This window comes from Cyrtonyx montezumae, unplaced genomic scaffold, assembly GCF_038088225.1.
Source record: "Cyrtonyx montezumae isolate F1298 unplaced genomic scaffold, pur_monq_1.0 scaffold_3, whole genome shotgun sequence".
NCBI classification, from domain to species: Eukaryota; Metazoa; Chordata; class Aves; order Galliformes; family Odontophoridae; genus Cyrtonyx; species Cyrtonyx montezumae.
Window position 1 is genome coordinate 83,958,435 of NW_027072034.1, and position 26,324 is coordinate 83,984,758.

Here is a 26,324-nt window from a genome sequence, read left to right on the forward strand (position 1 = left end):
AAAGGACACAGAAGTTAGGGAAGTCTGGGCCTCTATCCTGGAGTCTGCTTATCTATCAGAGGTCTCCCTGACAAAAAGGCACAGCTACATCAGAAGCTAAATAGTGTCCTTGTAGCCAGAGGGAGCTGAAGGCAATTCAGTCAAAACTCTGCTGGCTTAGAACCTTCAAAGTGCAAACTGGGGTCTCAGGAGGTGAGCAGACGCAAAGAAAGCTCTCCAAGTTCTTGTAACCTCTGTTTTCACTACTGAATGCCTGACAGCTGGCAGAAGATCATGTGCGACTCCTCATCAGTAATGGAAAGCGGAGTGGAAAAAGCGCTGCAAAAATGAAGCCAAAATCTTTGCTACAGGAAGAAGGAGGGGAGGGCTGAGCAAGCACATGAGCTGCAGTGAATGGTAGTGCACACGCATCAGGGACAATCCCCTGATTAAGAAGCTAAGAGAAGCAATCAACAATTTCCTATAATTCCTAAGGCTGCATAATGTTTTTTTCAGATAGAATGCTAATTCACTGGAAAATGCAAGATGAGGCTGACCAAAATAATTTGCAAATTTGTACCTAGCGAGGGCAACAGTTTCAATCCCAAAACAGTTTCTAAAATGAACTATTCTTCCTTTTTTATTTTAAAATGCATTTCTTGAAGTCTTGTAGACAGACATAAAGGTTAAAGAAACCAAAACAAAAACACATTTTGGTGAGATTAACTTCCTTTTGTTCAGTCAGTTCTGGTTTATGTTGAGAATAAAAGAAGAATTTCAACTGATCTGAAATTTTTTGTTCTGACTCCTTGACTCAGCTGAAGAATTAGAAAAAGTAAATTATTCCCATGGCTTTTTTCCTAAAATATCACTGCTTGGTGTCTAAAGCAACTTATTCTTCCCGTTCTTTCATCTTCTTCCATCTGGCCCTTTGTGACAGTGTCTGGAATTAACGAAGAACTGTTGCAGACATCCCTTTCCCCGCTCTCCATAATCGCGGCATTTTTTCCTGTCTAGCTTGGAAGACTGTTGATGCTGACTCCCATGGCTTGACTTTGAAAAAACAAACAGAAAGACAAAGCTGCAGTTCCCTTTGGTGGCTACAATAACCCAAATAGATGCTGCTGTGGGAAAAGCATCCGCTCCTCTGAGTCACTCCAGCAAAGCAAACAGCGCTGATTTAACGAGGCAGCTCTCAGGATTTTACTGGGGAAACTCCCCTCCTCATCTGTCTGCTCAGCCCCCTTCTGATGCTCAGCACCATCTCAGTGGTCCCATCCCTCAGACTTGAGCAGCCTGTGCTCATCTTAGTCTTGGCAGTGATCCAAGCACTCACCTGTCCCTTTTTCTACTGCTCTGGAGGCAGCAAGGAGGCTTTGGGGACTTGCTACCAGTCCCCAGGTTAGAGGGAGAGGCAGCACTGTGAGCGACCCTGAGGCTCTCTGCACTTCCCCTGCTCCTGGAAGAGAGATCACTGCCTGAACTGCCTCCAAAAACATAAGCTCTTCTCTAGCACTTCTTGAACTCAGCCCAGGATGTTTTGCTTTCTGCCCTGCGGCCTGGCTGGACTGTGTTTTGGAGATGAAAAGATGTGAGCGTGCACAGCTCCAGCATCCTTACGCATTCTTGGCTCACTGGCTTTCCTCAAAACCACAGAGGGCGTGCATCGTGGGACAGAGCTGCCTGCAAGCCCAGCAAGAGGGCTGTGGCTCTACTGGACAGCATGCTGTGGGAGCATTTGGGCAGACCTTTAAATCCTTCTTGTGTTTTGGGTAAGAATTTGGGGTTTGGGTTTTTTTTTGCCAAAAGGAAATTCAACATATCTGCATTGTTTTTCACTTGGACAACATGCCTGTGTTCTTTCTAAGGGGCTGAGGTGCTGCTTTCCCAAGGCACTGCTCTTAACTGCCCCCCCCACAACACTCTTCACCACAAACCCTTGCCGTTGGGTGACACAGTCCTTGCAAAGCTTCCCATGGGAGTATACATGGAGCGGAGAGGCACCTCCTGGATCGTCCTCCATCTCCACGCCGCCAGTGGGCCCTCCGCATACAACTCCACTTACGTGATAAAGGGAAAGGATGTCATTTTTTGCCTTTCCCATACCCAATGAAAAGGTGACTTCAAAATCCTCTTTCAGCTATGAGCTTTCCCCTAAAATCACCTGACTGTATTCATAACCAACTCACACCTATTTGCTTGTAGACTAATTCTATACTTTGACATAAACAACACATCTCCATGTTGACATTTCATTCCCCCATCATACCTACTACAAAGTAGGAAAATATATAGCAGTAACGGATGTCTATCTTAATAAATAATGCTCTTTTATAAAAGCAGTATGTGTTTCAACTGTTATCAATAACATTTTTATAGAAACGGGGTAGAAGAATCTTCTATTGCAATGGAAACATAGGAGACTGGAAAAAGTAGGGGTGAAGACGTGTAGTAAAACCCATTTTATGATCAGAAGAGGGCAAGTAAAAGTTTCAAGACTGCATGGATTATTTTTCTTACGATGCAACCTTAGCCAAGATGATAATCAGGAAGATAAGGCACTTCTGCCAAATAGCAATTTTTTTCCAGAAAGAATCCTTCATACAAGAAGATGTGACACATGAGATCAGGGATGGAGGAAATGGGTCTGTCCTTTGGTTACATCCATCCATCTAGGAATGAAGAGAATGAGAGCTGCTTGCAGGAAGCAGCTTTAGCTGTGTTTGAGTGCTTTGAAAGGAAAATTCCTTTTGTGCGAGCATTTGGAAAGCTTTTTTCTCTTCACTGGGATTACACATTCACTCTCCTCTTCTTCCCTCCAAAACTCCTCACAGTCTCGCTTCCCAGAAGGGTGGTGAAGCGCAGAACATCAGTTCTCTGCTTCAGGAAGGTTCCCATGCGCCTGCTTGGTGTGGGACCCAACCCTGAGCAGCCAGCAGGCTTCAACAGATCAACAGATGTCCCCAGATGAAGGGAGCAGATGGCACACACTTGGTTTACCTCTCCCACCTGAGCTGAACATGGTCCCTTCAGGACAAAGGTGAGTTCCACTCAGGGAATGCAGGAGGGATGCAGAGGATGGACTGGGAAGAGAGGGAAGGAGCCCACATTGTTGCCTCCACTGCTCTCTGCTCTTTGGGTGAGTAATGGATTTCTGTCTCCAGGGCTGCTAATGAGCTCTAAATGCCCTCAAAGAAAGCAAACAACAGCACGACAAGAAAGCCTACAAACAAATCCATTTCATAATAAATTCATTTTGTTTTCATTCCATTTCTCCTGCTAGTAAAAAATTTAGGTTTCTTTTCCCAGCAATCTCCGATGGCAGTTGGCTAATGGAACAGAAAGTTCAGCTTTTGAAAGTATAATGGCTTTGTTATGAAAAAATTACATTATTTCCCATAACAAATTCCATGGTATTGAATGCCCGAGTAATGTAGCATTGTCCTTGAAGCTGTGGGTGTAGGAATTTTACATGGGAATATAGGAAGATAAGAGGAGCTTTGTATAGGAAGTATACTTCATTGCACAGATTTCAGCTGCTCAGAAATACAGAGATTTTGAACCAGGAACACAACCTGTACACCAGGTAAGTGAGTTACATGGGCTTGTGACTCTACACTGTAGTTTTGGCTTGGTGTCACTAATAACAAGAACTTGTACCCATTCAAAGATTCCTCAGTGGCATGCATGAAGGACCTCAGTGTCAAGCCATCTCAGTGCTGGTGTTTATAACAAACCATCAGCAATAACTTGAACTGCTAATCAAAAAGTGAGTTCAGAGTGTTACATAGAGTGAATTTGAAGCAGATGGCTAAGATTTACCAGGCATTTCAATAATCTTCCACGTCTAGGCCAATCCTAGCAAAGCCATTTGAAGTTCAGAGGGTGACAGCCATACCTTAGAGTGGCTGCAAAGGCCACAAAATGGCTGACTGAAAGCATACCCCTACTGAACGTTATGTGGAAAGGGAGGAGCTCAGTGACTCTGGGCCCCAGCAACCTAGCTGTAGGACAGAGGCATGGCCTGGAGCAGTTCAACATAGACTCACCACCTGCGAGGTCTCAGACGTGGCTGAGGGCTCAGCAGGGACCACTTGTAAAAAGATGTAACTCACATGCAGTCATCCTCACCAGGAGGTAAGATGGGGTAACAGCACAGTGGTGAGCCAGTAGTCAAGGTGTCAGCCCCTGTTATGAGTGGAACAGGTAGCACCCAACACTGAAAAGCAGCTGGACACTTCCCCTTATGAAGCCATATTTTCCACTGCTAAAAACTTTGCCAGCACTGAATTGCTCAGGTTGAAATTTTCCATGCCAGGTGTTCGCCTCAGGCTGACTTTTCCTTTCTTAAGTGTCAACAGAAAAAGGTCAGTGGTTTCTGAGAACAAGATTAAATTATTTTGTGCATGTTTGAAGAATTGTTGATGCTGCTTTGCTAAAAATGCAGAACAATCCTTGGCATCACTGCTAGAGCCTGGGTCTGGTAGGGGAGTCACCTTGGTACTTCTTGCCTGAGAAAAGCTAATCTCGTCTCTCAAAGTCTATAGAGTCTGTGCTCACTCTTCTCTAGAGTTCTCTGTTGACACTCCTGAATTTTCAGTCACCTCTAAGAATAATCCTTTACTTTACAGCTGATCCTGACCACTCTGCCCAAGCACTAGCTGAATGCAGTGACCACACTAGCTCTGCTGTAGGACTGCGCTGAGTCTGAAGCAGAATCTGACAGGCAGATGCTGCCTGAGGTACAGTGAGGAGCTATGAAAAGACAAACAGGAGGACCACACTGCATTCTACATGCCTCTCTGCCAGAAGAAAATGGTAATTCACAGTACAAGGGTGGAGAAATGAATCAGGAGATATCTGCATAGAAGAAGCAGGCTTAGGATCAACTAAGACTAGAGAGAAGGCGGCAGAGCAGGTAAGATTTGATCATTCCCTGGAGCTAGGTCTTATCGATGGGGAACCCAAATTCTCTGATAGCAGGTCCCAGTGTATTTAGTTCCCTCACCAACCAAGCTGCATGGCGGGACACAGCTCAGAGTCTGGATGCTCAGCAGCATGAATCAGACACGCATCAGATCTAGCACTGCCAGCCAGGTGAGGGAAGGGACTGTTCTGCTCCTCTCTGCACGGCCTCACCTCCAGCACTTGCTGCAGCTTTGGGTGCTGCAATATAAGGACATAAAACTACAAGAGAATATTCAAAGCAGGGCTATGAAGATGGTGAAAGGTCTGAAGGGCAAGGTGTGTGAGGACTGGCTGAGGACCTGTGGCGTGCTGAACGCAGAGCAGAGGAGCTGAGGGGAGGGCTCGTGGCGCTGCAGCTCTCACAGGGACAACGCTGAGCTCTGCACTCCGGTGACAATGACAGGATCTAAGGCACGGAGCTGCTTCAGGACAGGGACAGGCTGAGGGTTAGGGAAAGGTTCTGCAACAGAAGGTGGTGGGGTACTGAAACAGGCTGTCCAGGGCAGTGGGCACAGCCCCAAGCTTCCAGAGAGCAAGAAGCGTTTGGACATCACTTGAATTTTGTGTGGTCCCATGGAGCCAAGAGTTGAACTGGAAAAGCAGCACAGCACTGTGTGCTCGTTAGGGATACGGACTCAGTGGTTACAACTACATCTCTAGAACGAGCATGAAGAGATGATGACTTTGTTTGCTTGTTTTTGTCTGTGAAGAATGATGTAACAACTCTTTACTGTAAAGTTTGATAGCTCCTTAAGTAATTAACCAGCAGGTGCTCTAATGGGCTGAGACAGATGATGAAGCAGAAGGCAAAATGTAATTACAGATACACTGCACCACAAAGGCAAGCAGTACTGACAAATGCCAAACCAAGCATGACCCTGTTGGTCTCAGGTCTCCTCTTTCCCAACACAGCTGCTGTGCTTGCTCTTGGAGGGTTGGGGTCTTTCTGGGCACAAAGCATTGCCACCTGTCACTTGCTTTGATCACCCAAGCAGTTGCCACCCAAGCAGCACCCATCTTTCAGCAGAAATTAATTTTTCGTGGCAGCTGGAGCTGCAGGTCAGTGGATTCACACCCTGGAACATGTAATGGGGTGCATCCAAGGTGAAAGAAAGGCAATGGGCACAAGACAAGTGACAGTGCAGAGGCTCATGGAGAATTAGTACCTGCACAGCAACCATTCCTTCCTGAGCAATGAAGGTTACTGTGCCAGACCTTGGGAAATACCCCCAGAAATCTGAAAGTTTATAGTGGTAGGGGAAGGAAAGATCTTAGCACAGAAAACAGATATTTGATTGCCAAAGCCAACTCAATTGGCTGAGGGAAAAGTTATTTCCATGGGATTTGGGGCTTGTTTGTTTACTCTTTAATTTTTCTCATTTTCCTCAAGTGACAAGAAGCCAGATGTAAGGAAGCTTTGTTAGGCAACTGTAATCAGAGGGAGTATCTGAGATGTGGCTTGCAACTCCACCAATGCTTTCAGACACTGGGGGTCCCAGTGTACTGATCAATGGCTTGGCTGATCACCTTAGGCTGGCGTACCAGGAGCCATTTTATAGATTACTGACATTCTCCTATTCTCCTTTCCTATCCTCTACCACATGCTTTCCTCTAACTTCCCTTCTTGAAGAGAAACTCATCAGAACTGCTCTGGTTCTTCTGTCAGGCCTGAATCTCTCCCCAAACAGCCTAGCATTCAGTGATGCTGAAAACACTTAGTAATACAGAACAGAGAAAAGTCTTAAGCCTCGCTGGAAACCCAGCCCACAGCTGGATATATTCTATTGCCCTGGTAATATCCTAGTGTCAATGGATAGCAAGATGCTAGCAAGATCCTGGAGCACTCAGCTCTACAAGATCTCAGCAGCCAGGTTCTTCCTTCACACCAGTACTAGAGAAATGGCAGCACTGATGTTTCTCTACAAATCCCCTTGTTTGTGGAACTGTGCAGACATCTCATTTGTAGCAGGCTGAAACCTGTTTTTTGCACGCTTTGTGTCAAAATCAAGTCAAAGGCTGGAGGAGCACACTGAGTTTGGATGTATTTTAAGTTAAACAAGCACAAAATATTTGGTGAGTTTCCCTTGCTTATTGCAGTATAAGCAATTCTGGTATTCAACTGAAAATTTCCCATTTAATGAACATAATTGAGAAAAAAGGCCGCACAATTTTTGCTGTAATAACAGGAGAGCCTCAGCTTGTTCTGCACTGGGCATGCACAAGGGCAGGTGGCCTTGCATGGCCAGGGCTGCAGCACAGACATGGGAGATATCCCAGCAAGACTCTGTGCAGCATCCAAGGAGGACAAATGGATTTTTGCCATTACTTCCAAAGGGAGAAATGAATTCCAAGGGACATACAACCGAAGCAGACTAAGGGCTTCAGAAGGCAGCATCTGGCAAATGCAAATGGAATACGTTAGCTTTCTCAGCTGTCTGCCAGCCTTGGTTATCCACCTTGCCAGCCAGCAGGAATTTACTGCTCCCCTAATAAAGTCAGCAGAAAGAAAAACACATTTGTGCCTCAGCCACTGCAGCTCACAGCTCAGTGTACTAGGCCTGAGCTGCTGCTGATCATTCACTTTTCAAGCAAGATCACAGACTTGCATCCACATATCCAAAGAGGTGAAGAACAGGGAGACATTTTGTTCTACTCAAGACAGGAAACTCGGAAGGGACAATAGCTTTTCTTTTTCAACACAGATTTTAGACAACCCAGGAAATCTACACACCCAAAGCATTTATTAAAACGGCTTTGACTAGAGCTGGCTTTGACTCAAACACACCAGGAAACCAATGTCAGCCTTCTGAACACTGAGAACAAATTGCTGAAGTAGACATCATCACGTAAATGTAGACATTATTCTCACGCATTTAGACACTGGCTGTGCTTAACGAAGTTACACTAGATGCTACTTGCACAACTGTACAGGCTGTAGGAAATCAGTACAACACGATCTGCTTTTTCCCCACATGTGATTTTAGAAGTAGCATTGATATGATGATAATGTACTAAGCCATGATAAACAGATGCACTGCGGGTGTTGCAATTATGGGAGGTCTAATGTTGTGCAACGAAACATTTTGTAACACAACTCCGCCTTTTGGTTTTTGAGTAGAATCTCTTGGTTTTTCCAAGAAAACTTTTTGGATCTCCAACAATTTGGGATAGCTTAGTGTGAAATAAAACCAGAAAACCAATAAATCACCCAGAGGGCAAACAGTTCCTCATTGCAGGTCTTACAGCTCTCTCGATAAAAGCTGCCAAACTTCCCAGTCATTCCCTGCCAAATGCCCAGACAGTGTGAAGGTGTAGAGATTTAGAAGTGCAGCCAGCATGCCGACCACTTTTAACATACCAGCTCTAGGAAGTCATCCCACTGAGCTTAAGGAATGGGATGCATGTGCTCCTTTAGCCCATGGCAAGAGCAAAGTAACGTAAATAATTGAAGCCTGCAGTGAACGATTTACTAGAATTCACAGCACCTTAACATCTTTATGACAGCCTCCGCCAATCTAGCGGCTGACTGCACATCCCTCCTTTTCCTGTAAGTGTTCCAGCACTTCTAAGATGTGAATCATTACAATAACTGAGAAGAAAACAGCCCTGACCAAAAAGGGCCAAGCACCTTACAGTGAACACAAGTGGGTATCACATCTGTGCTGATCTGCAACAGCTTTTCCCTCTTGGGGACTTGACGCTAATTCTCACTTAACATAGGAACTGCCAAATCCTGACACACAGCAAGTATTGCTTGCTCTTGCACCTGGTACCCTTAACTCCATGAAACATGTACATACAGATAAGTCTCAGCCTTTGTGAAACGCAGTATGAGAAGCCTTTAACATCACAGTCAGTAGCATCAAGCTCAGGGTGCAGCAACAGACTCGAATCAAGTGTGTAAAAGGGACACTGCTTCTGGCTGCTTGCATCTCCCCTTTAAGAGCAAATGCTCACTCTGCAGCAAGAAAAATAGTGGTGAAGCAGCTCCAGGCAGGTCACTGCATACTGCTTCTGCTCCCACAGTAAAGCCTAACCCAAATTTACTGTCAATTCACACCTTGTGACCTGTCCAGCCATTCCAGCTGCATGATGGCAATTCCAGCCACATGAAGGAGCAGGCATCTGTGGTCACTAACCACCTCAGCTGCCCCAAGTTTAATCCTCCATGACATGCAAATCCAAGCCTTTTGTTACAGCCCACACTGACTTTCAGGATCCTCATATCCTCCAAAGCACCAGGATGTCAGCACAGCTCTACCATAGGGACCCTGCTCCTATAGTTGAATCAATGCCCCATTAAATTTTGTAATTTCTTTTCCTTCTCATAACACACTAAGCAACAGTCCACGAGACATACTTACTTCTGCATGGCCCACACATTTCTTCATCTTACCTGAGTTTTGTACATTTGTCTCAGCCAAAACACGGTCATTTCCCCATTCTTCCTTCCCTGTTGGAAACCATGCAGCTGCAGTGGGATCAACCTACATTACCACTGGGATAGCTGCTGGCAGTACACAGTGTGCCTAAATTTTAACAGCTAAATCCCATCAAAAATAATGAAGCAAACACAGGCACTTCTCCCTGAGACATCCTAATGCTTTCAGCAAACACTTAGGAACACATAATGCTGCAGAATGGGATGGATGCATCAAGGACCAAGCTTGGGACTTTTGGTACTTACTGTGCAACTGGCTTAACTAGAAGCCCTCGCTGTTAAAGCTAAGACAGCTGTACATATTTTCTTTAGATCCCACTGCAGAGCACTGATCATATCAGAGGACAAGCAGGATGGACAGTGTTGGGGATGGCAGAGAGTCATAGCTCCACAGCCCTACACTGCCCAGAAACCTATGTGCAGCCCTGTGCTGTAGCCACCACTTCTCTCACAAAGACACAGCTTTTGTGTGTGGGGACATAATCAGGACAGCAGTTTACTAAGAAAAAGTTAATGCTCTGTGTTTCAAAGGGAAGGAGCAGCCAGCAAAGGGGCCTCTCTCCTGAGGGCTGTGGTCAGTAGCAGGGGATGGTCCAGGGCACAAAACATCTCCTCCTCTTCCTCCTCTTGCACAGCCTTCAAGCCTCATACCCACGTACCACGATTCCCTGTGATAGAGTGGAAAGGAGAAATGCGACACCACCTAGGTGTAGAGATCAGGCAGAAGCTGAGAGCAAAGCACCCACATCTTGCCTTACACCTCAGCTTTGAGACCTAAGATGGTCTTTACCCATGGCTGTAGAGGTGGTCCCGCCCTTTCCCCTTCTTGCACTGAGTTTTCCTATGTCAGCCTGTGCAGGAACAAAGAATGAAAAGCTGAGAGATTATCCCTCCCTGCATCAGCTGGAGGTTGTTTCTTTCGGAGTATGGTTCAGTTTTCAGCTGCCTGGTGGCACAGCAGCCAGAACAGAGGAAGAGGTGAAGGAGGCAGACGCAGCCACAGCTCGCTCACCTTTTTCCACAGCACCCACCAAGAAACCTGTCCTTCAGACGTACATCACAAGAACGTTTGGCTCTGAGTTTAAAAATCACAGCCCTGGGGTACACAAGAGTTTGTAACCTTTTCCAGACTTTGATTAAAAAAACAGGCTTTGAGCTCAAGACAGAACATAGGATGAAAACATTGCCTAAGACAAGCAAATTATCTACTCTCACCTCTCATCACCAAAATCAAAGGGTTCCAATCAGTTTGCCCACAGAAAAAGTGCATGAGCACCCTTTGTCTGAATGCCTGCACTACCCAGTAAGGGCTGCCTCACAGAAAGGCTCCTGCAAGCCATAGAAACACAAACCTTCACCCTTGTGTACTCATCCTTCCTGAGGTGTGAACTGGAAAAGACCCAAGAACAAGAATCACACAGAACTCCCTACTTTCCTTCAGAGAAGAGAAAGACCACAAACACTCTTATTTTAAGGACAAAGTTGGAGTAACAAAAAAAATAACATCTGAATCTTTATTACACGCTTAAAAAGTACCAAAGTTCCCAAGGCCCAGGTCAAGATGCAGCCCAGTTCATGCCAAGCCCTGTACAAGCACATCTCGGAACAGAGCCTATGCCCCTGGGACAACAAGCAAGATTCATTCTTGGAAAAAATTCCTGTATTGTTAGCTGGCTAGAAATTCAATTTCTGAGAAGGGTGGAGAAAACAGCAAGAAAGCTGGCTGTTTCCACCTCTGACTGTAGCCAGTTTGGGTCAGACTTGCTGGTAATGGCTTGAGTTTTCTAAAGCAGGGCAGTTTGCTCGCTGTGCCCCTCGATGTCCCAGGACCGATGCCCCACACATAAACAAAAGTTACACCCATAAACAGACACACCCTCCAGCACCAGGGAGGGTAGTTCCTCACATCAACACTCATCTAGCTGTGAGAAATGGGGCTCCAAGCAGAGAAACAAAGCGCACACTGGCATCCACATGGGACTGTGTAGTGCACTGTTTGCTTGCGCAGAGATGCTGATGCCAGTAATGCAGCCTTTTACAGCTCTCAGGCCCCTGATCTGCTGAGGTATGTGAGTGCAGGCGTGCAATGACCGGCCTTCCCCTGCTGCTGGGCCTATGCCTCACCTATCAGCTGCTGCTATGGCCATCCCAATTTGTGTAGGTTAACATGAGTGAACTCTCTCAACCTAAATAAGGGTGTGCTACTGGGTTTGTCACTGTTTTTCACACAATTTGCAATGCCCATGCTGTACAGATGTGGAGATGCCCTGTTACTACAGGGCAGCAGCAAGCCCTCTGCAGGCAGAACTAAAGGGCTGGGAAAGGCAAGAGCAGTGCATGCAGACCCAGGGAACGACCCTCTGCAGTCAGTATTGGGGCCAGCCCTGTTTAATATCTTCACTAATGATCTGGATGAGGGGACCAAGTGCACCCTCAGCAGGAGCAGAGAGGTAATCATCCATCTGTACTCAGCATTGGTGAGGCAACACCTCAAGGACTACGCTCAGCTCTGGGCCTCTCACTAGAAGAAAGACGAGGCCCTGGAGGGTGCCAAGAGAAGGGCAAAAGAGCTGGTGAGGAGTCTGGAGCACAAGTCTTATGAGGAATAGCTAAGGGAGCTGGGATTGTTTAGGTTGAGGTCAGCCTCTTCTTCCAGGTAACAGCAATACAGCAAAAGGGAATGGCCTCATGTTGTGCCAGGGAAGGTTCAGGTAGGATATTAGGAAATATGTCTTCTCAGAAAGAGTGGTGAGGCCACAGAACATGCTGTCCAGCAAGGAGGTGGAGTCACTGTTCCTCAAGGTGTTCAAGAAACATGCAGATGCACTGAGGGCCATGGCTTAGTGGGCATGCTGGGGATGAGTCGATGCTTGGATCAGATGAACAGAAGTCTTTTCCAACCTTAATGTTCCTAGAACTCCATCTGTGATCCTGCACAGTCAAATTGTTCAGCTTTTCCAATGCAAGACCTTTGATGCAGACCACACTTATACTGGTGGGGAACACACATGGTAGAGAAGGCCTCTTTTGGTTAGCAGATTAAGCATAAGATTCACCACCCACAGATCAAACTAGACTAATAGAATCCAGAAATGAGGTGCAACAGCATGAGGATAATTAACCACTGCAGCAACATGCCAAACACAGTGGTATTTCCCATTTGCAGTAATTACTTAATCAAGACTAGATGTCTTAGAGGACATGCTTTAGAGTCCAGAGCAAAGGGAATTAATCACTAAACTGGATATATGGGCTGCATTAGGCAAGGAGACAGAAGACACAAAGCATGATAGCTCCTATAGCCTTATCATCTACTAATCAACGGGGAAAAATTCCTCCTTTTTAGCACCAGTAGAGTTGGCAGACAGCCATATTTTTAGTGACAAGATATGCCGTTGTTTATACGAAACAGAGACAATGATACATTCTGTTTCATCCAGACCTTTAATCCAGAATTCTCAAAGCTCTTTATCCTCACTGTGTCACTAAACTTGACAGCACACCAGCTGATAAATTGGTATTATTATTTCCCGTTCATGCAGCCTGAAACTTTTCAGAGTAGCAGTCATTTGCTCCCATGGTAAACAGCACTTGCCCTACCTGCAACTCTGGGCACCTGCTTCTCAGCCTCACTGTTCCGTGAACAAATGCTCACGGCAGAGCCTCGAGAAGTGGCTCAGCACACAGAGCTGCCCAACAGCTGTCTGTTCCTAGTGCTCACCCCCAGTGCAAAAACTCAAAACCTCTCATAGCCTCCCCAGAAACACACAGATAACATACTTATTAAAAGAAGTCAGCAGTTAAAATATTAAAAAGAAACAGAGAAATACGTTTCCTAGCTCTTTTAACAAACACCTTCATATATGACAAAGGGAAAAGTCATTTCCATTAGTTGTCATGACAACCAATGGAAATCGCTAACCCATCTCCTCTTCCTTGTCAACCTCGGACAGACCTGACAGGGGCAGCAGGCAAGCACGCCCTGAGCCAGAGCCCAGGCTCCTTCATGCCATGTGGTTACAGGGAGCCCTGCTTCCCCCGGCCAAGGGCTCATTGTTACTGCCTGTCGATGACCAACTTGTTGACAGCTCTGCTCCAAACACTGTCTCCATCTTCCATGCTATCAGTACTGTTGTCAATAAGGATAATAACCCTCCGCCATAGCGGCTGCACCTTCCAAGAGAGAGCTTTAAACTTTTAAGAGGAATGCATTCAGCTTCATAAACCTTTCTAAGAGGCACAGCACAGCTGCTACTCCTATTTTACAGATGTGAACACTGGAGCTCAGAGGAATTAGACGCCTTGCCCAAAGCCCACATATAAATCACAGTGTGATGGTAGGAGCAAGAACAAACAGATCTGGAGAGATCTGTTTGCATTCTCTTGATGCCCACAGGCTCTGAAGCACATCTGCTCAGAAACCCCTTTAATCTCTCCCTCACCAACCCTCTGCGGCAAATAAACACAGACCTGGAAAAAAAAACATTTAAGGCTAGCGTACCACTGACCTTGTGGCTGCAGCCAGGCCACCCTAACTCACCCAAAGCACCTGGATGTAGGCTGCTGCACTGCAGAGCCGTTTGGCAGTGAACTGTGAGGACACATTCGTGCCAAGCTGTTCTCCCGTCTCCTCAGGCTTTCCCACATACCAAGTCAGAAGCAGCCCAGGCACTGCACTGACACCATGTGGTTTAGGGCAATGTACATACTACTGCAAGACTGTGCACTCACCCATCAGAAAATCAGAAAGTCCACAAATAAACCACATCAATTGCAAAGTTTGCTCTGCTCCCCCATCCCAGGCCTAGGTTGGTGGAGCTACTGGCAAGTTACCCCACAAAAGTGTTGGTTCCCTGTATGTACACACATGCATCAGGTAACAAACCATGCCCTGTGCCTCCAGTGAAGAACATGATGGCTCAGTTTCTTCCACAACACAATCCTGCAGCAATGAAAAGTCAGAGTGGAGGATAAATATCATGAAGTGCGAAGAGGAGCTACAAGAAGCTGTTCTCAAGGCATTTCCTACAAATTCCTGTCTAGAGGCTGATTCTGTTTGACGACTAAGAAGGTACAAACTGGAGTAAAAGGGGAATGCTCATGAAATGCCTCTCATGTCCACAGCGAAAGGTGATCTCACACTGGAGCTTTTCCCTTGGAAAGGGCAGCGAAAGCGTCTTTCTACTCTACCAGTCTTTATTTTTACAAAACAGAAAGAAACACAGTACCTTGCAGGAACCTGATATCCTTTGCTAAACACAGCTGAAACTGGCAGTTGGGTTTAGAAGTTATTTGAGGAGGTTCAAAGGCGCCAGTAAGCAGAGAGTAAAATCACATAAAGCTGTTTCTTCAGACAACCAGGGCAAAATGTTCTGCTTTGACAGGAGGAAGGGAGCTAGGAGGAGATGAAAAGAGGTGGGCTCAGCACAGAGCAGAGGGGCCCCATCAACCTGTGATGTATGTGCAACCGTACAGGGGAGGCTGTGATTATCACCGTGCATGGGGCATAATTAGGACTGCTGGGACAGAACAACAAGATTAATGGTCTGCTTGCTCACAGAAGAGGAGCATCAAGATAAACTTACTGACTTTGAGATACTCCAGAGCACAGGATCATTTTTCACAGAACAGGAAGGGGACATCACTTAAGCAGGGATGTGTAAGACTGGATTTGACAAGACACTAATGGCTTCGGGTTGTACAAGCAGTAACTAATCCCTGGGCAGACAGCAAGACTGTGTGGAAGAATCAGTATGTTCTCCAAATGGGAATGCTGTGAAGGATCCAAAAAAGAGATCCCTATCCACTCAAGCTCAGACTGCAGGGAATAACACCTGCAAGCACGTGTACAAGGTTTTAATTGTGGGCTGGGCATAAATCATTTAAAAGAAATGGAAAAGTAAAAAGTACTAAGTACTCCTTCCTCACTCTGCTCGCTATCATGTCGTCTTCTACTAATGCGTCCTGACCATGGTCCTGGGGACGGGAGAATGGATCTCCACCAGAAATTGTGCCTCAGTCACCACAGTGGTGCTAGAGAAGGGGTACTGACTGAAGATGAGGTGGACCCCACTCAGTGTTTGTCACCTGGGGGTAGAACAGCTCTGAACTCTTGCCTGACAGAGAGTGAGCATGCCATCCTTAGCTAGGAACACGGGCACTTCTGCCAAGTTCAAGCCTCAGCCTCGGATGTGAGTGCTTGGTCTCCTGCCACTTCAGTCTTTCAGCCTCCTGGGTTTGAATGAGTGTGCTGCAGAGCGGAACAGGGTCACAACCTTTTCTGGTTATCCCCGAGGAATTTTACTCACCCAGACAACTAAATGATCCAGACATAATAAAAACCCCTTGAGGCACTCTCTTCCTCCTGCATATAGGAAACGAGACAGTAATTCCAATCCCTCGTATGTCAGCTTCCTCTAACATAAACATGAAAAAGTGGCCAAAACACAGGAGGAAAAGAAAGTCCCTGAGCAGCAAAGAGTACATATGTGAAACATTACATCATGCAGAAGGAAAGAAAGCTCTTGGCTCCAGGCTACGATTACCAGTGCTGAAATGGCAGGGGCTGCTCCAGCACACAGGGGCCCCACAGGCACTATGCTAGAGATCAATTCCTTGCTGGAAAACAGCAACAGGCTCCAGAGTCAAACCTGGCCCTGTGGTTCTGAGGCTGCGGGCTTCTTAGTCAGGATGTGCCTCTGTCAGGGGCTGACAGCTCTGCTGGCCCATCCTGTCACCCCACTCCTGCTCCCCTCTCATCCAAGGCTTAAACTCTCTCTTCTCTTTTCATGGTCTGATTTTTGGGTGGTCCAACGTGGAGCCAAAAGTTGGACTCAATCTTGATGGATCCCTTCCAACTCAGGATATTCTATGATACTCTCCTTCCCAGAATGGGAAGGCTTGAAGACACTACCAGGCTCCTGTCTCAGTTCCACCACTGGTACTGCTACAGAAAGTCCTTTTACTACCTCCCTAGGTCTCCTCACAGATAAATAAACAACTTATTTGTCTCTGGTTGTAGGTAACTCCTGAAGCTATCATTACTTTTTGGAATCTTTCACTGTGGGGAAAAGTTAATAAAGAAATAAGAAGGGAAAACTCCACCAGCATCTATATTCCTGAGGCCTCTTGATCCCATCTATGTCCGTCACATAGCATGACAATATTAGGAGAACATACGTAGAGTTTCATCTCTGGGACAGCAGCTGGCAGAGCACAGCCAAGAGAAACTCTACACAGGGATGTGCCCTGCAATAGACATACAGAGATGCACTCCAGCAAGTCTTTCCATCTCCTGGTTCATATATTATTTTCCCCAAAAATAAAAAAATAAAACAGAGAAAAGGTATCCTCTCCTCTTCATGTCTTCAAGCAGTGTTTAGTTTCTTCTGCCAAAATATGTACACATCTGTCAAACAGTGGAAACGTGACCCACCTGCAGCTGAGCCAATAAGATACCATATCCCCACCTAGATTCAGTCATCCACACCAAACCTCTCTCATTCCTTCCAAGCCTGTTCACCCAAAAGGAGCCTCCAGATATATATTTTTTTTACCTTGTCATCATGGGTAACCTGGATCTAAGGGCACAGTCCTAAGCAATATAGGCACACTGTTAAAATGGAGAGGTATGGAATAATAAACAAAGTTAAGAGCAGACAGTAAGATTTCATAGGAAATTCCAGGTGGACGGTTTACATGGCAGAGAACAGATGTCATCTTACATTACTACTGACTGGTGTCTTCAGCCCAGTGTACACTGACACAAAAAAGCTGCTCACCAAACCGGAGCACATTTCAGAGCAAGCAGAAAGAAAATGCTATGCGGTCGCTGCTCATGCAGCATTTATCTGTGCTTTAACACAGCACCGAAGCCTCCAGGGCTGTTTACTTATCATTTGTTTCCTTGGGACTACAATGCCTAGAAGTTGCAATCAGAGACCGTAGCACACAAGCCCCTGCTCTAACCAGTTCATACCTAACCTAATACACCAACTGTGACAAAATCTGCAGCCACTGGGAAAGCTGATGCACATATCCCAGCGTTTGCCACACAGAGCTGGCTCTGGAAAGTGCTTCCCAGCACAACAGCATTCCAGTCTTTTCTTCTATTAAGTTCAGAGACAATGCTTTGAGGGATTAATCTCTCTAGAGAGGTGCTGGTTATTCACGGTGCAACTCAGACATGCCAGTGCAGCAGAAGCTGACACCTCTGTGAAGGCAGATGCTGCAACCCAGCTATAGGAGGCACTTCTGGAAACCCATCTCATTTAGCTCACAGGATGCATGAGCTAAAGCAGCCTAATTAACATGAGCCTCGTGAGCCTGAAGGACTCATCTGGCTGAGGTTTGCCACAAACTCTCTTCTGCACAAAGAGAAACATTCCTCAGCTTGTGTAATTTCACACAAGAAAGATCAAACGTGCCCCTGTATCTCCTGATGGGCATGCAGCTGTACCAATAACAGCAGCTGGAGAATGCAATAGGCAAGAGAAGCCTTTTAGCCAGCCCCCTGTTAATTACCAGCAAGGAATTTGCACCTTGGCAGATAAAGTCATTCACTCAACCACAGTGAATTCATAGAAAACTGCTCAGTCCGGATGGCAAACTGCACCTCCAACTGGGGAGCAGCATCAGGGTGTTACGTGCACCTGAGCACTGCTCAACATCACTTCTGTGATGCATGCTGCTGCTCAAAGGTTATGGTCCCCACATGACACATGGGGCACCTTGACAGTGAGTTCAGCATGAGGTGTCCTAAACAAACTGTGCTTTATCTGCCAGCCCCCAAGCTCTCAAGTCATCCACAGTACAGCCACTGTCCCCCCACACAGCACCTTAGAAGCAGGCTGTTGCCTGTGTGCTAGCACCGCAGCATCCTTTCTTCCCACTCCTCTGGACCAAGCATCAGTACAAGGACTAAGCTACCCACAGAGGCTTCACCATTAAATTCCAGAGGAAAACAGATACTTCTTAAAAACAATAGCTTGAGGTCCAAATTACAGCCTCGTCCTACAGCTATGTGACTACACCAGGATCTCGGCTGTAATTCATTAAGTTTAATTTATTAAGACAGCAGCTCTTAGTCTCCATCAGTGCAAGAATGTGGGAAAAGTGTAATGAAAGCAAGCTGCTGGTGCTGGCCAGCCCCCACAAGCAGCCCAATGGGAGGAAGCACACCCAACTTTATGGAGACCAGCTGAACAACCAGCCCCACCTCTCCAGGGCACAGAGGCTCTCTTGTTGGCAGAGCAGCACAGGATCGCAAAGGGAGGGGAATATCATCACCGTTATGTGCAAGAGTCAAACAAGATGAAGAGGAAGAGTTCAGGTGAGCTAAGCAAACAGACCTTGGCTGGAAACTTGGTCTTTTCTGCCCCCAACACCTCTTTTCAACATTTTGTGTGGAAAGATTATACAGAGGGAAAAGGAGGTGGGGTGAAAAAATTAATCCCAGGGTTACAACAGATGTGTGGTGTTTGCGGCGCACACTATTAGGAAAGGTTATAAATCTGGTCCCAAATGCTTGTCATCACCAGGCTGCCTGGGGGTTGTAACCCCTCAGATCTGTCAGTAAATCTTCTCATGACAGGAGATCCTCTAGGCCGCCTCCTCCAGTCATTTCTGGCCAAAATGAGCAAAATCAGCTCACACTGTTTACAGAATGCTTTCCAAAGGCAGTCTCATTTGGCCAGAAATGGGTTAAGGACAGGTCAGGGGAGTAGCTACAGGTCTCAGGGATTAAACATGAATGAACAGCAAACTGGCAAACATCCACCCACAGCTTGCACCAATATACTCACACTGGCATAAATCTCTTCATTAACATAAAAATTCACGCTGAAAAGCAAGCATCCTGATGGGACATATGATGACACTCGTGTAAGCGTGGTGTTGCCACACACCAACCTACAGACCTCACGGACACAGTTCAACAGCAAGCAGGCTCCTTTCCAGCACTAACTTGGTAAGTGCTGGCAGGAAACACCTGATCGATTGCATTACAGCCCTACCGATTCACCTGCAATGCATCCAGCAGATGTGCTGAGCCTTTCCCTTTTCCTCTGCTGTGATGGATGATTCCCCCAGTCACCGTCTGCTCAGAAAAGTCCCAGCTGAGAACACAACCGCCTCATCTCCACAGGACCCCATGAATATCAGCAAATGGCCTCATCTCTGACAGTCTGACCCAGGAAGAGAGAGACAGCGTGCTGCCTGGGGCTGGCGGCTGGCCCCCAGCTGAGGCACACAGTTCACCATCATTGCTCTTGTGACTGTTACTGAACAGGGCCAAGAAAAGCTCCCACATTTTGGCATGTTTCAGATTTTCCAGTCTGCGCAAAATCATGCCAAGAACATCGACTAAAGCAATTTCTTTCTTTCTTTCAAGACTCGAATTATGCACCTAACAATATTGTAGAAATGAGCTTTGGAACAAAAAGCCAGTAATGTTCAGATACGGTTTTGCCTACAAATGGATTAGAAGCTCAAAGCTCAGCATTAATATTCTGAACATACTGAAAGGCGCAAAGTGCAGATTGTGGCGGAAACAGAAGGCACAGAGTCATCACTTTCAAAATCTAGGAGAGGGGAAATGCCATGCAAATCTTGCTAAACACCAGGGACACAGAAGTGTGATGACTATCTAGAAGGGGCCTACTGACAAAGGCACCTCTGAATGCAAGCAGCCCACCCTGAAACACAGCCCACACCCCAGAGCTCAAGAAAGTCACAATATCCCAGGTGGTGGTTCCTGCAAGCTAGCTGGTGCTCACCACCCAGCAGCAAGGGATCTAAGAACCCCAACAGAAAAGTTGTTGGAGCCATTGGTTCTCCCTGAAACTGGAACCAAATTGCATCTATTTCTCCAAAGTTTTTTTTTTCCTGAACTTGAGCTGGAATTGAACCAAAACATTCACGGATTTGACAACCGGATCATCATCTCTGAGAGCAGTCAAGTCATTAATGTATCAGCTCAGGCACTAACCAACTTACAGCCAAGTTTTGATCACAACAGCTCACGTTTGTCTTACTTTCAGGTTGTAGATGAGGACACAGATTTGGAAACGTTAGTGTACTTACACTTGGGCCATCCTCTAGATTCTCAAAACTGGAGTACAGGAGGTGAAAAAACTGGAGCTAAAATTTCAACCCAAGTCAACGCAACGTTAGCAGCACTGGTGAAATCAGAAACTAGAGGCCAGCCACATCCTCACCACGTTTCTGCAGGTCACCAACTCCAACATGCTTCACTCAGAGCCCTGCCACTACTGTGCAGATGTAGATGTCCCTGGACACTGCAGAGGAGTTGGACTACATTCCCTCTAAGGGTCTCCTCCAACGATTCTATGACCTTACAGACATTTCCTTTCTACAGAGGTCTCACTATTCGTGGGTTTATTTGTGGTAAAACTGTTTGGGCTTTTTCAAGGCAGCTTGAGAGGGGACGCACACAAACACCGACTACATCAGTATGCCACGCCTCCTGTATAAAGTCTTGTGATGCGACAAGGTACGTGCAGACGAAACACCAGCCCACCCCACAGCTCGATCCCTCAGCTTCGTCGAGGACTACAACTGGAGTTGCACAGGGTCTGCTCACCGCTGGTGCCAGCATTTATGGGGACTCCGACAGGCTGGCTCCCCACCCCGAGGCAGGCCGGGAGGCAGAAAAAGGCAACTCTCTGTAGGAAACCAGAAGTGTTTATACATTTCTGTGCGGAGCCAAGCTGCGATGCTCGAGGGCGGGGCCGGCCATCTGGGAGAAATATGTAGGGAGAAAAAATGCGCGCGGGAAGCCGCCCCAGCCCGTCCCCCCCGCCGGGACCGCTTCCCCGCTCACAGCACGCCCGGCTGCCCCCCCCAGCCCCAGCCCCAGCCCAGCTTGTGTTCATTTGCTCCAAATCACTTCCACATTTCCCTGCCACAATTATCGAATATTTTGTCCCTGACCTCACTTTTACGGAGCCCGCAGCGCCGGGAATTCAGGCACCGTTTTATTTTCTGTCAACGGACCTTTGGGTTTACGAGTTTGGGCTTTCGTTGCCTGAGGAAGGTCGTTGCAGCAAACGAGGGGGAGAAAAAAAATAATAACAAAAAAAAATAAAAAGAAAAAGAAAAGAAGAAAAAATAAAAAGAAAAAATAAAAGAGAAAAGGGAGACGGAGCGGCAGAGGGCTCGCAGCACACGCCCGGCGCTCTCAGCCCGCAGCCCCCGTCCCGCCGCCCGCAGCCCCCTCCCCCTGCCCCGAGCTCGCCCCGCCCGGCCCCGGCCCCGCCGCCATCCGGCCCGGGAGAAGCCCGGCGGCGCCCCCCGCCCCGGCCCCCGCCTACCTCCGCTCGCAGCCGGGAGACGGCCAGCAGGGCACAGAGCAGCGGGAGAGTTTTCCAGATCTGCAAGAGAGGAGCGGGGAGGGCAGACGGTGAGAGCGGGTCGGGGGCACCGCCGGCACCGCCAAACTTCCCGCCGGTCGGCCCCTCACCATGCTGCGGGCTGGCGGCACCGGCGGGGAGCGAGGAGTAGAGGAAGCGCCTTCCCCGGCTCCGGCTCGCTCGGCAAGGGAAGGGGAGGGCTCCCCCTCGCCCCGACCCGCCAGCCCGCGGCTCCACCCCCGGCCCGACCCCCGCCCCGGGTCCGGCCCCTCCCCGGCCCGCCCGCTGCCGCCGCCCCGCGGGGACGCGGGGCGGGATGGGATGGCGGACCCCGGGAGGGGTGAGCGGAGGGTGGCCCTCGGGCAGGGCGGAGAGCCGCTGTGGGCTGTCGCGCAGGGACACGGGGAGATGTACAGTCTGTGTGTGAGCCCGTGTGTCCACGTAGCGTTAGCAGAGGGAACAGGGGTGGGCCAGCGCCGTGGGTTGTGCCATCCCACCTGGAACGGTTGGTGCTGGTCGTCTGCGTGTAAATACCTGTGATCCTCTTAGTATCTTCAGCCTGGAGCCTGGCAGCACAGCCTGGCTGTCCAGTGGCAAAGGACCTGGTCCGGAAACAAAGTGCAAATTCACTAGTTCAAACCAAAAGTCTGATCCTTAACGTCCAAGGAGCATTTTATATACGTGAATGCTCACTTAACCCCTGAACAGGCCAGTCTCAGGAAACAAAGGAGATGGGCTGTTGGAGTTAGTTAATATTCAGTGCAAAAATAAGGCTTTTAGGAAAAAAAACCACAACAACTTCAGAACATGTGACTTTCAAATCTTAGCAGTGCAAGTTGGGCAAACATGCCAGATCACTACTGCTCTCCTTAGTGCACAGGGCATTGGATTATCTCCAGGATATGCTGTACAGAATGTTTCTGCTGTAAACGCCACAAAATGCTGCCCAGGGATGTGGTGGAGTCACTGTCCCTGGGGGTGTTCCAGAACCGTGCTATGGAAGATGCTGGATGGAGGTGCTGGTATGCATTCCCAGGAGCAGAGGTAATCCCAGTTGCCCTGTTGGAAGGGACAAGCACTGGAGAAGAGTTAGACTGGATGGGGCTGGCTCTGTGCCCTCTCGCTGTGCTCACTCAACCTTGGCTGTCTCGCTCTGTTTTGATTTTAGGAGTACTAATTACGCTTTCATAAAGCATCCTCCCCAGCATGTTCTGCTTCTGTCTGAGAGTGGCACTGGCCTGTAAATCCAGCCTGAGAGATGTTCACTGTTCCACTGCTGATGCTGAGCAGTGTGGTTCTCAGCGTCGTTACTAATTTGTTTGTTTTCTAAACTCACCTTCACAATGTACCTCTTTGTTTTGGAATCAGTTGATTCCCTCAACCCAGTGCAGGCAGAGGTACATCTGAATTCAGCCATTCTCACAAGTAGCATTAGATCAGGCTCATCCTGAGTCACCCACATATCTGATAAACTGTTCATTTTTGTTCCAAAATTGCTTTCACTATTTCAAAATAAACTGCAAAGGACTAGCTAAGCAATAAGAATTCTATCAGGAATCTCTGCTCTTTCATGATGGACACCCCAACAATGGGTTTGAACCAGAAGCACTCGAATAAGGGGATAGCAAAGGCATTCACAGTTGTGGTTTTGAGCTGTGGCCATACTGAAGATGGTGATTCATCATCGCTGGCGATGCAACCAAAGCTGTACTATAAGATACTTTCAGTGAAAAGCTTTACTATAAGGTTGAATGATGTTTGCCTGAAATTTTGAAGGTTGCGGTGCTCTGGTGGACCAAAAAAATTGGGAACCATTGCTCCATGGAAATGTATTATTCTATTACATATATTAATGTTTCTTTCCTGCTGACATTTAGTTCCCAGTTACCATCACTTCTCTACCAAACATTTTCTTCACATACAGGATTGCAAATTTTGGGATACAGACACAGCAAATGAATCGTGGACTCATACAAGTGTACATCTCATGGGTGGATACATTCTTTGGCATTTAATAAACCAAAGCTTTCTGCATTCTTGGGGCACTGTAAATAGCACTCCTTTGGGCTCCCTGGTGCCTAATAAGGATTACTCAAAAGCTGCAGCCTCTCCCTCATTACAGCATGTGCACACATATACACCCAACGTGACTGTATAAGCCTCATTTCCTAAGGAAACCAGGCTAAACTTGTGCCAGTAAATGACTTCTGAAGCTCTCGCCCATACCATGATATCACCCTCTCCACATTACTTCACTGCTACCCACCACCCACATCACTCACGTCTCCTTTCTCCCCTGCTCTACCAGACACACAGCCATTAGCAGAGACTATAAGGGATGAGTGTCCTTGCAGCTCAAGTCAATGCGCACTGTGCCTGCAGTGTGTTTTAGATGGCCATTCAAGACACTGAGTGGTACATAAGAAGGCAGCTTCTTACCCTGAACTTTGGGAAGAGGCAGTGGTTGAAGCCCATTATCACAGCTTCACCACAGCACCAAGAGAGTAAGACTCTCAAACTGCAATAAGCTGAAATAGGATAAACCTCCAGCATACATACCCAGGTGGGTGAGCTACATCAGATTTAAGGCTTTGACTCAGAGACTAGCTCAGGGAGTTAATTTTCTAATCAAAACTAAAATAAAGAGGTAACTGTGGTTAACTGTGATGTGAGGATACCTGACACGTATTTAAATCTCCTGTTTTTTACACTGCAGTTATTAATCATGTCTGTTTTGCTTCCTGTATTTTTGTCACCTTCCAGGTTGCATTTTGTTAAATACAGCTCCTATATACATATACTTTTTTTTCCTTCACTTTGCTCTTGTAATTGTCTTTCTCACTGTGGTTCCTCCATTCTTTGCTCCATCCTCAGCTGCAGCATTTCTGCTTACCATGACTGCTTAAAGCTTTTTCCATGCAGTTTTTTCCTCTTTCCCTCAGCAGATGGTCTGCATTTTGCAGGTGTTAATGGGGACATTGCCAACCAAAGTGCACATAAGCCTGGCACTAGCTGACCAAGTGGCTTGTATAAAATGCACTCACTAATGGCTAATTTATTTGATGGGCTTTTGGATAGTTCATTGTCTAGAGCAGTAAAATGCCTAATTGCCACTGACAACCTGGTGCTTAGACCTTGGTATCCTGTATTTAAGGAAAAAATCTTAGGGTTTTTTTTTTTTTTTAAATCTAAAAGAGGATCCCAAGATGTGATTTTCTCATATTTTTCACCCAGGCGTTAGCACCCATGTGTGATAACCCAGGTAAGCTGTTCCTAGTATCCAAAGCACAGAAGAATACCTGTGTCCAGTCCATGTAAAACACAGTCACTTAGCATTTGCCACTGCTCCAGGCCACAGCTTAGCCAAAAATAACTTGCCATTCTTAGCATCTTGTGGACTTTACACTCAGATCCAAGTTGTAGTGCAAGAAAGGATCATAGAGTCATATTAAGGTCGCCATGTTCCACAGTAGCTCATCAGGAAGTACCAGTAAGTCACCCTGGTCAGTTAAGGAATGTAACCAGGACAAATACAAAGTCCTGCACCTGGGACAACAGAAACAACACAGGGTAGAGAAAGCCTAGCTGTGTGAGAGGAATCTTTCCTCAAAGGGAAATTTTCTAGTACAATGGACAGTTGCTGGTAAGATAGGTCTTGAGAATGGTGTCAAGATAAGGAGTCATTCATTGTGCAGGCTATGTCACACACCAGCATACAGATAATACTCCCATGGAGATGCACTCGAAGATGGAGTCCTGACTCACCTCCATACCATGTTGCATGCATTTCACAGCATGTGCTTTTAAATACAACATTATTCTCCACAAGTGAGGAAACAATCATCACTTCATTCCACTTCTTTCCCATTCTCTTCCTCATTTTGCAGACATGCCCACAGAGAAATTCCTAAGTTCACTTCTGGAAGAGGATATTGTCAAACCCAGGACTTTCCTGTGGCAGCATGAAACTTCAGCAGCTTTATCTTTCTGCATCATTGAACTATGATCCTGTACTAGACTCTGCCATTTTCCGTGCAGCAAGCCCAGGCACCTCATCCCCTGCAAGCTACTGATGTGGAGCAAGCAGTTGTCTATCACTGGCAAATCCTGCTTCACACCATTAAGAGAACTTTCTACATTAGCTGAAACAGCAGTGTCTTCGTGCTCATGAATGTAGCAGGAAATCAACTCAGGGATGTCTGGAACTCAGATGCTTATTATAATCTATCAATTAGAATGTAACACGCAATGAAATACAGGTCTTCCATGTGCCACACTCACTTGTCTCACCTACCAATTGCTGCTCTCACACAGGGCAAGCTTAACTTTTGACAGAGGTATCCAAGAGAGATGCTAATGCCTGCCATCCCTCTGTACAGAAGCAGGCTCCAACCAAAGGTCATCACTGGTGGCTTGGCTGTGGGACTTGCAGCTCTGGCCTACTAAATACTAAAGCCAAGAGCCAGAAGAGTCAGAGGGCATTTCAAGGGTAAGTTGATTACTCCCTTGTCCATGTTTTTGCAGCCATGCCTTTATCCCCTCCTAGCAGCATTTAAACCAACCTC

The 26,324-nt window shown here is 46.9% G+C and overlaps 1 protein-coding gene across 1 annotated transcript in view; it reads right to left on the minus strand.

Moving 5' to 3' along the window:
• Positions 1–21,946, minus strand: part of FSTL1 (follistatin like 1) — a 41,534-nt gene extending 19,588 nt beyond the window's left edge. The window contains exons 1-2 of the mRNA XM_065742128.1: positions 21,870–21,946; positions 21,721–21,780 (exon numbers count right to left, since the gene is read on the minus strand). Coding sequence (XP_065598200.1) covers positions 21,721–21,780; positions 21,870–21,872 — 63 coding nt within the window. The 5' untranslated portion in view covers positions 21,873–21,946. The remainder of the gene's footprint in view (positions 1–21,720; positions 21,781–21,869) is intronic.
• Between the last annotated feature and the right edge of the window lie 4,378 nt (positions 21,947–26,324).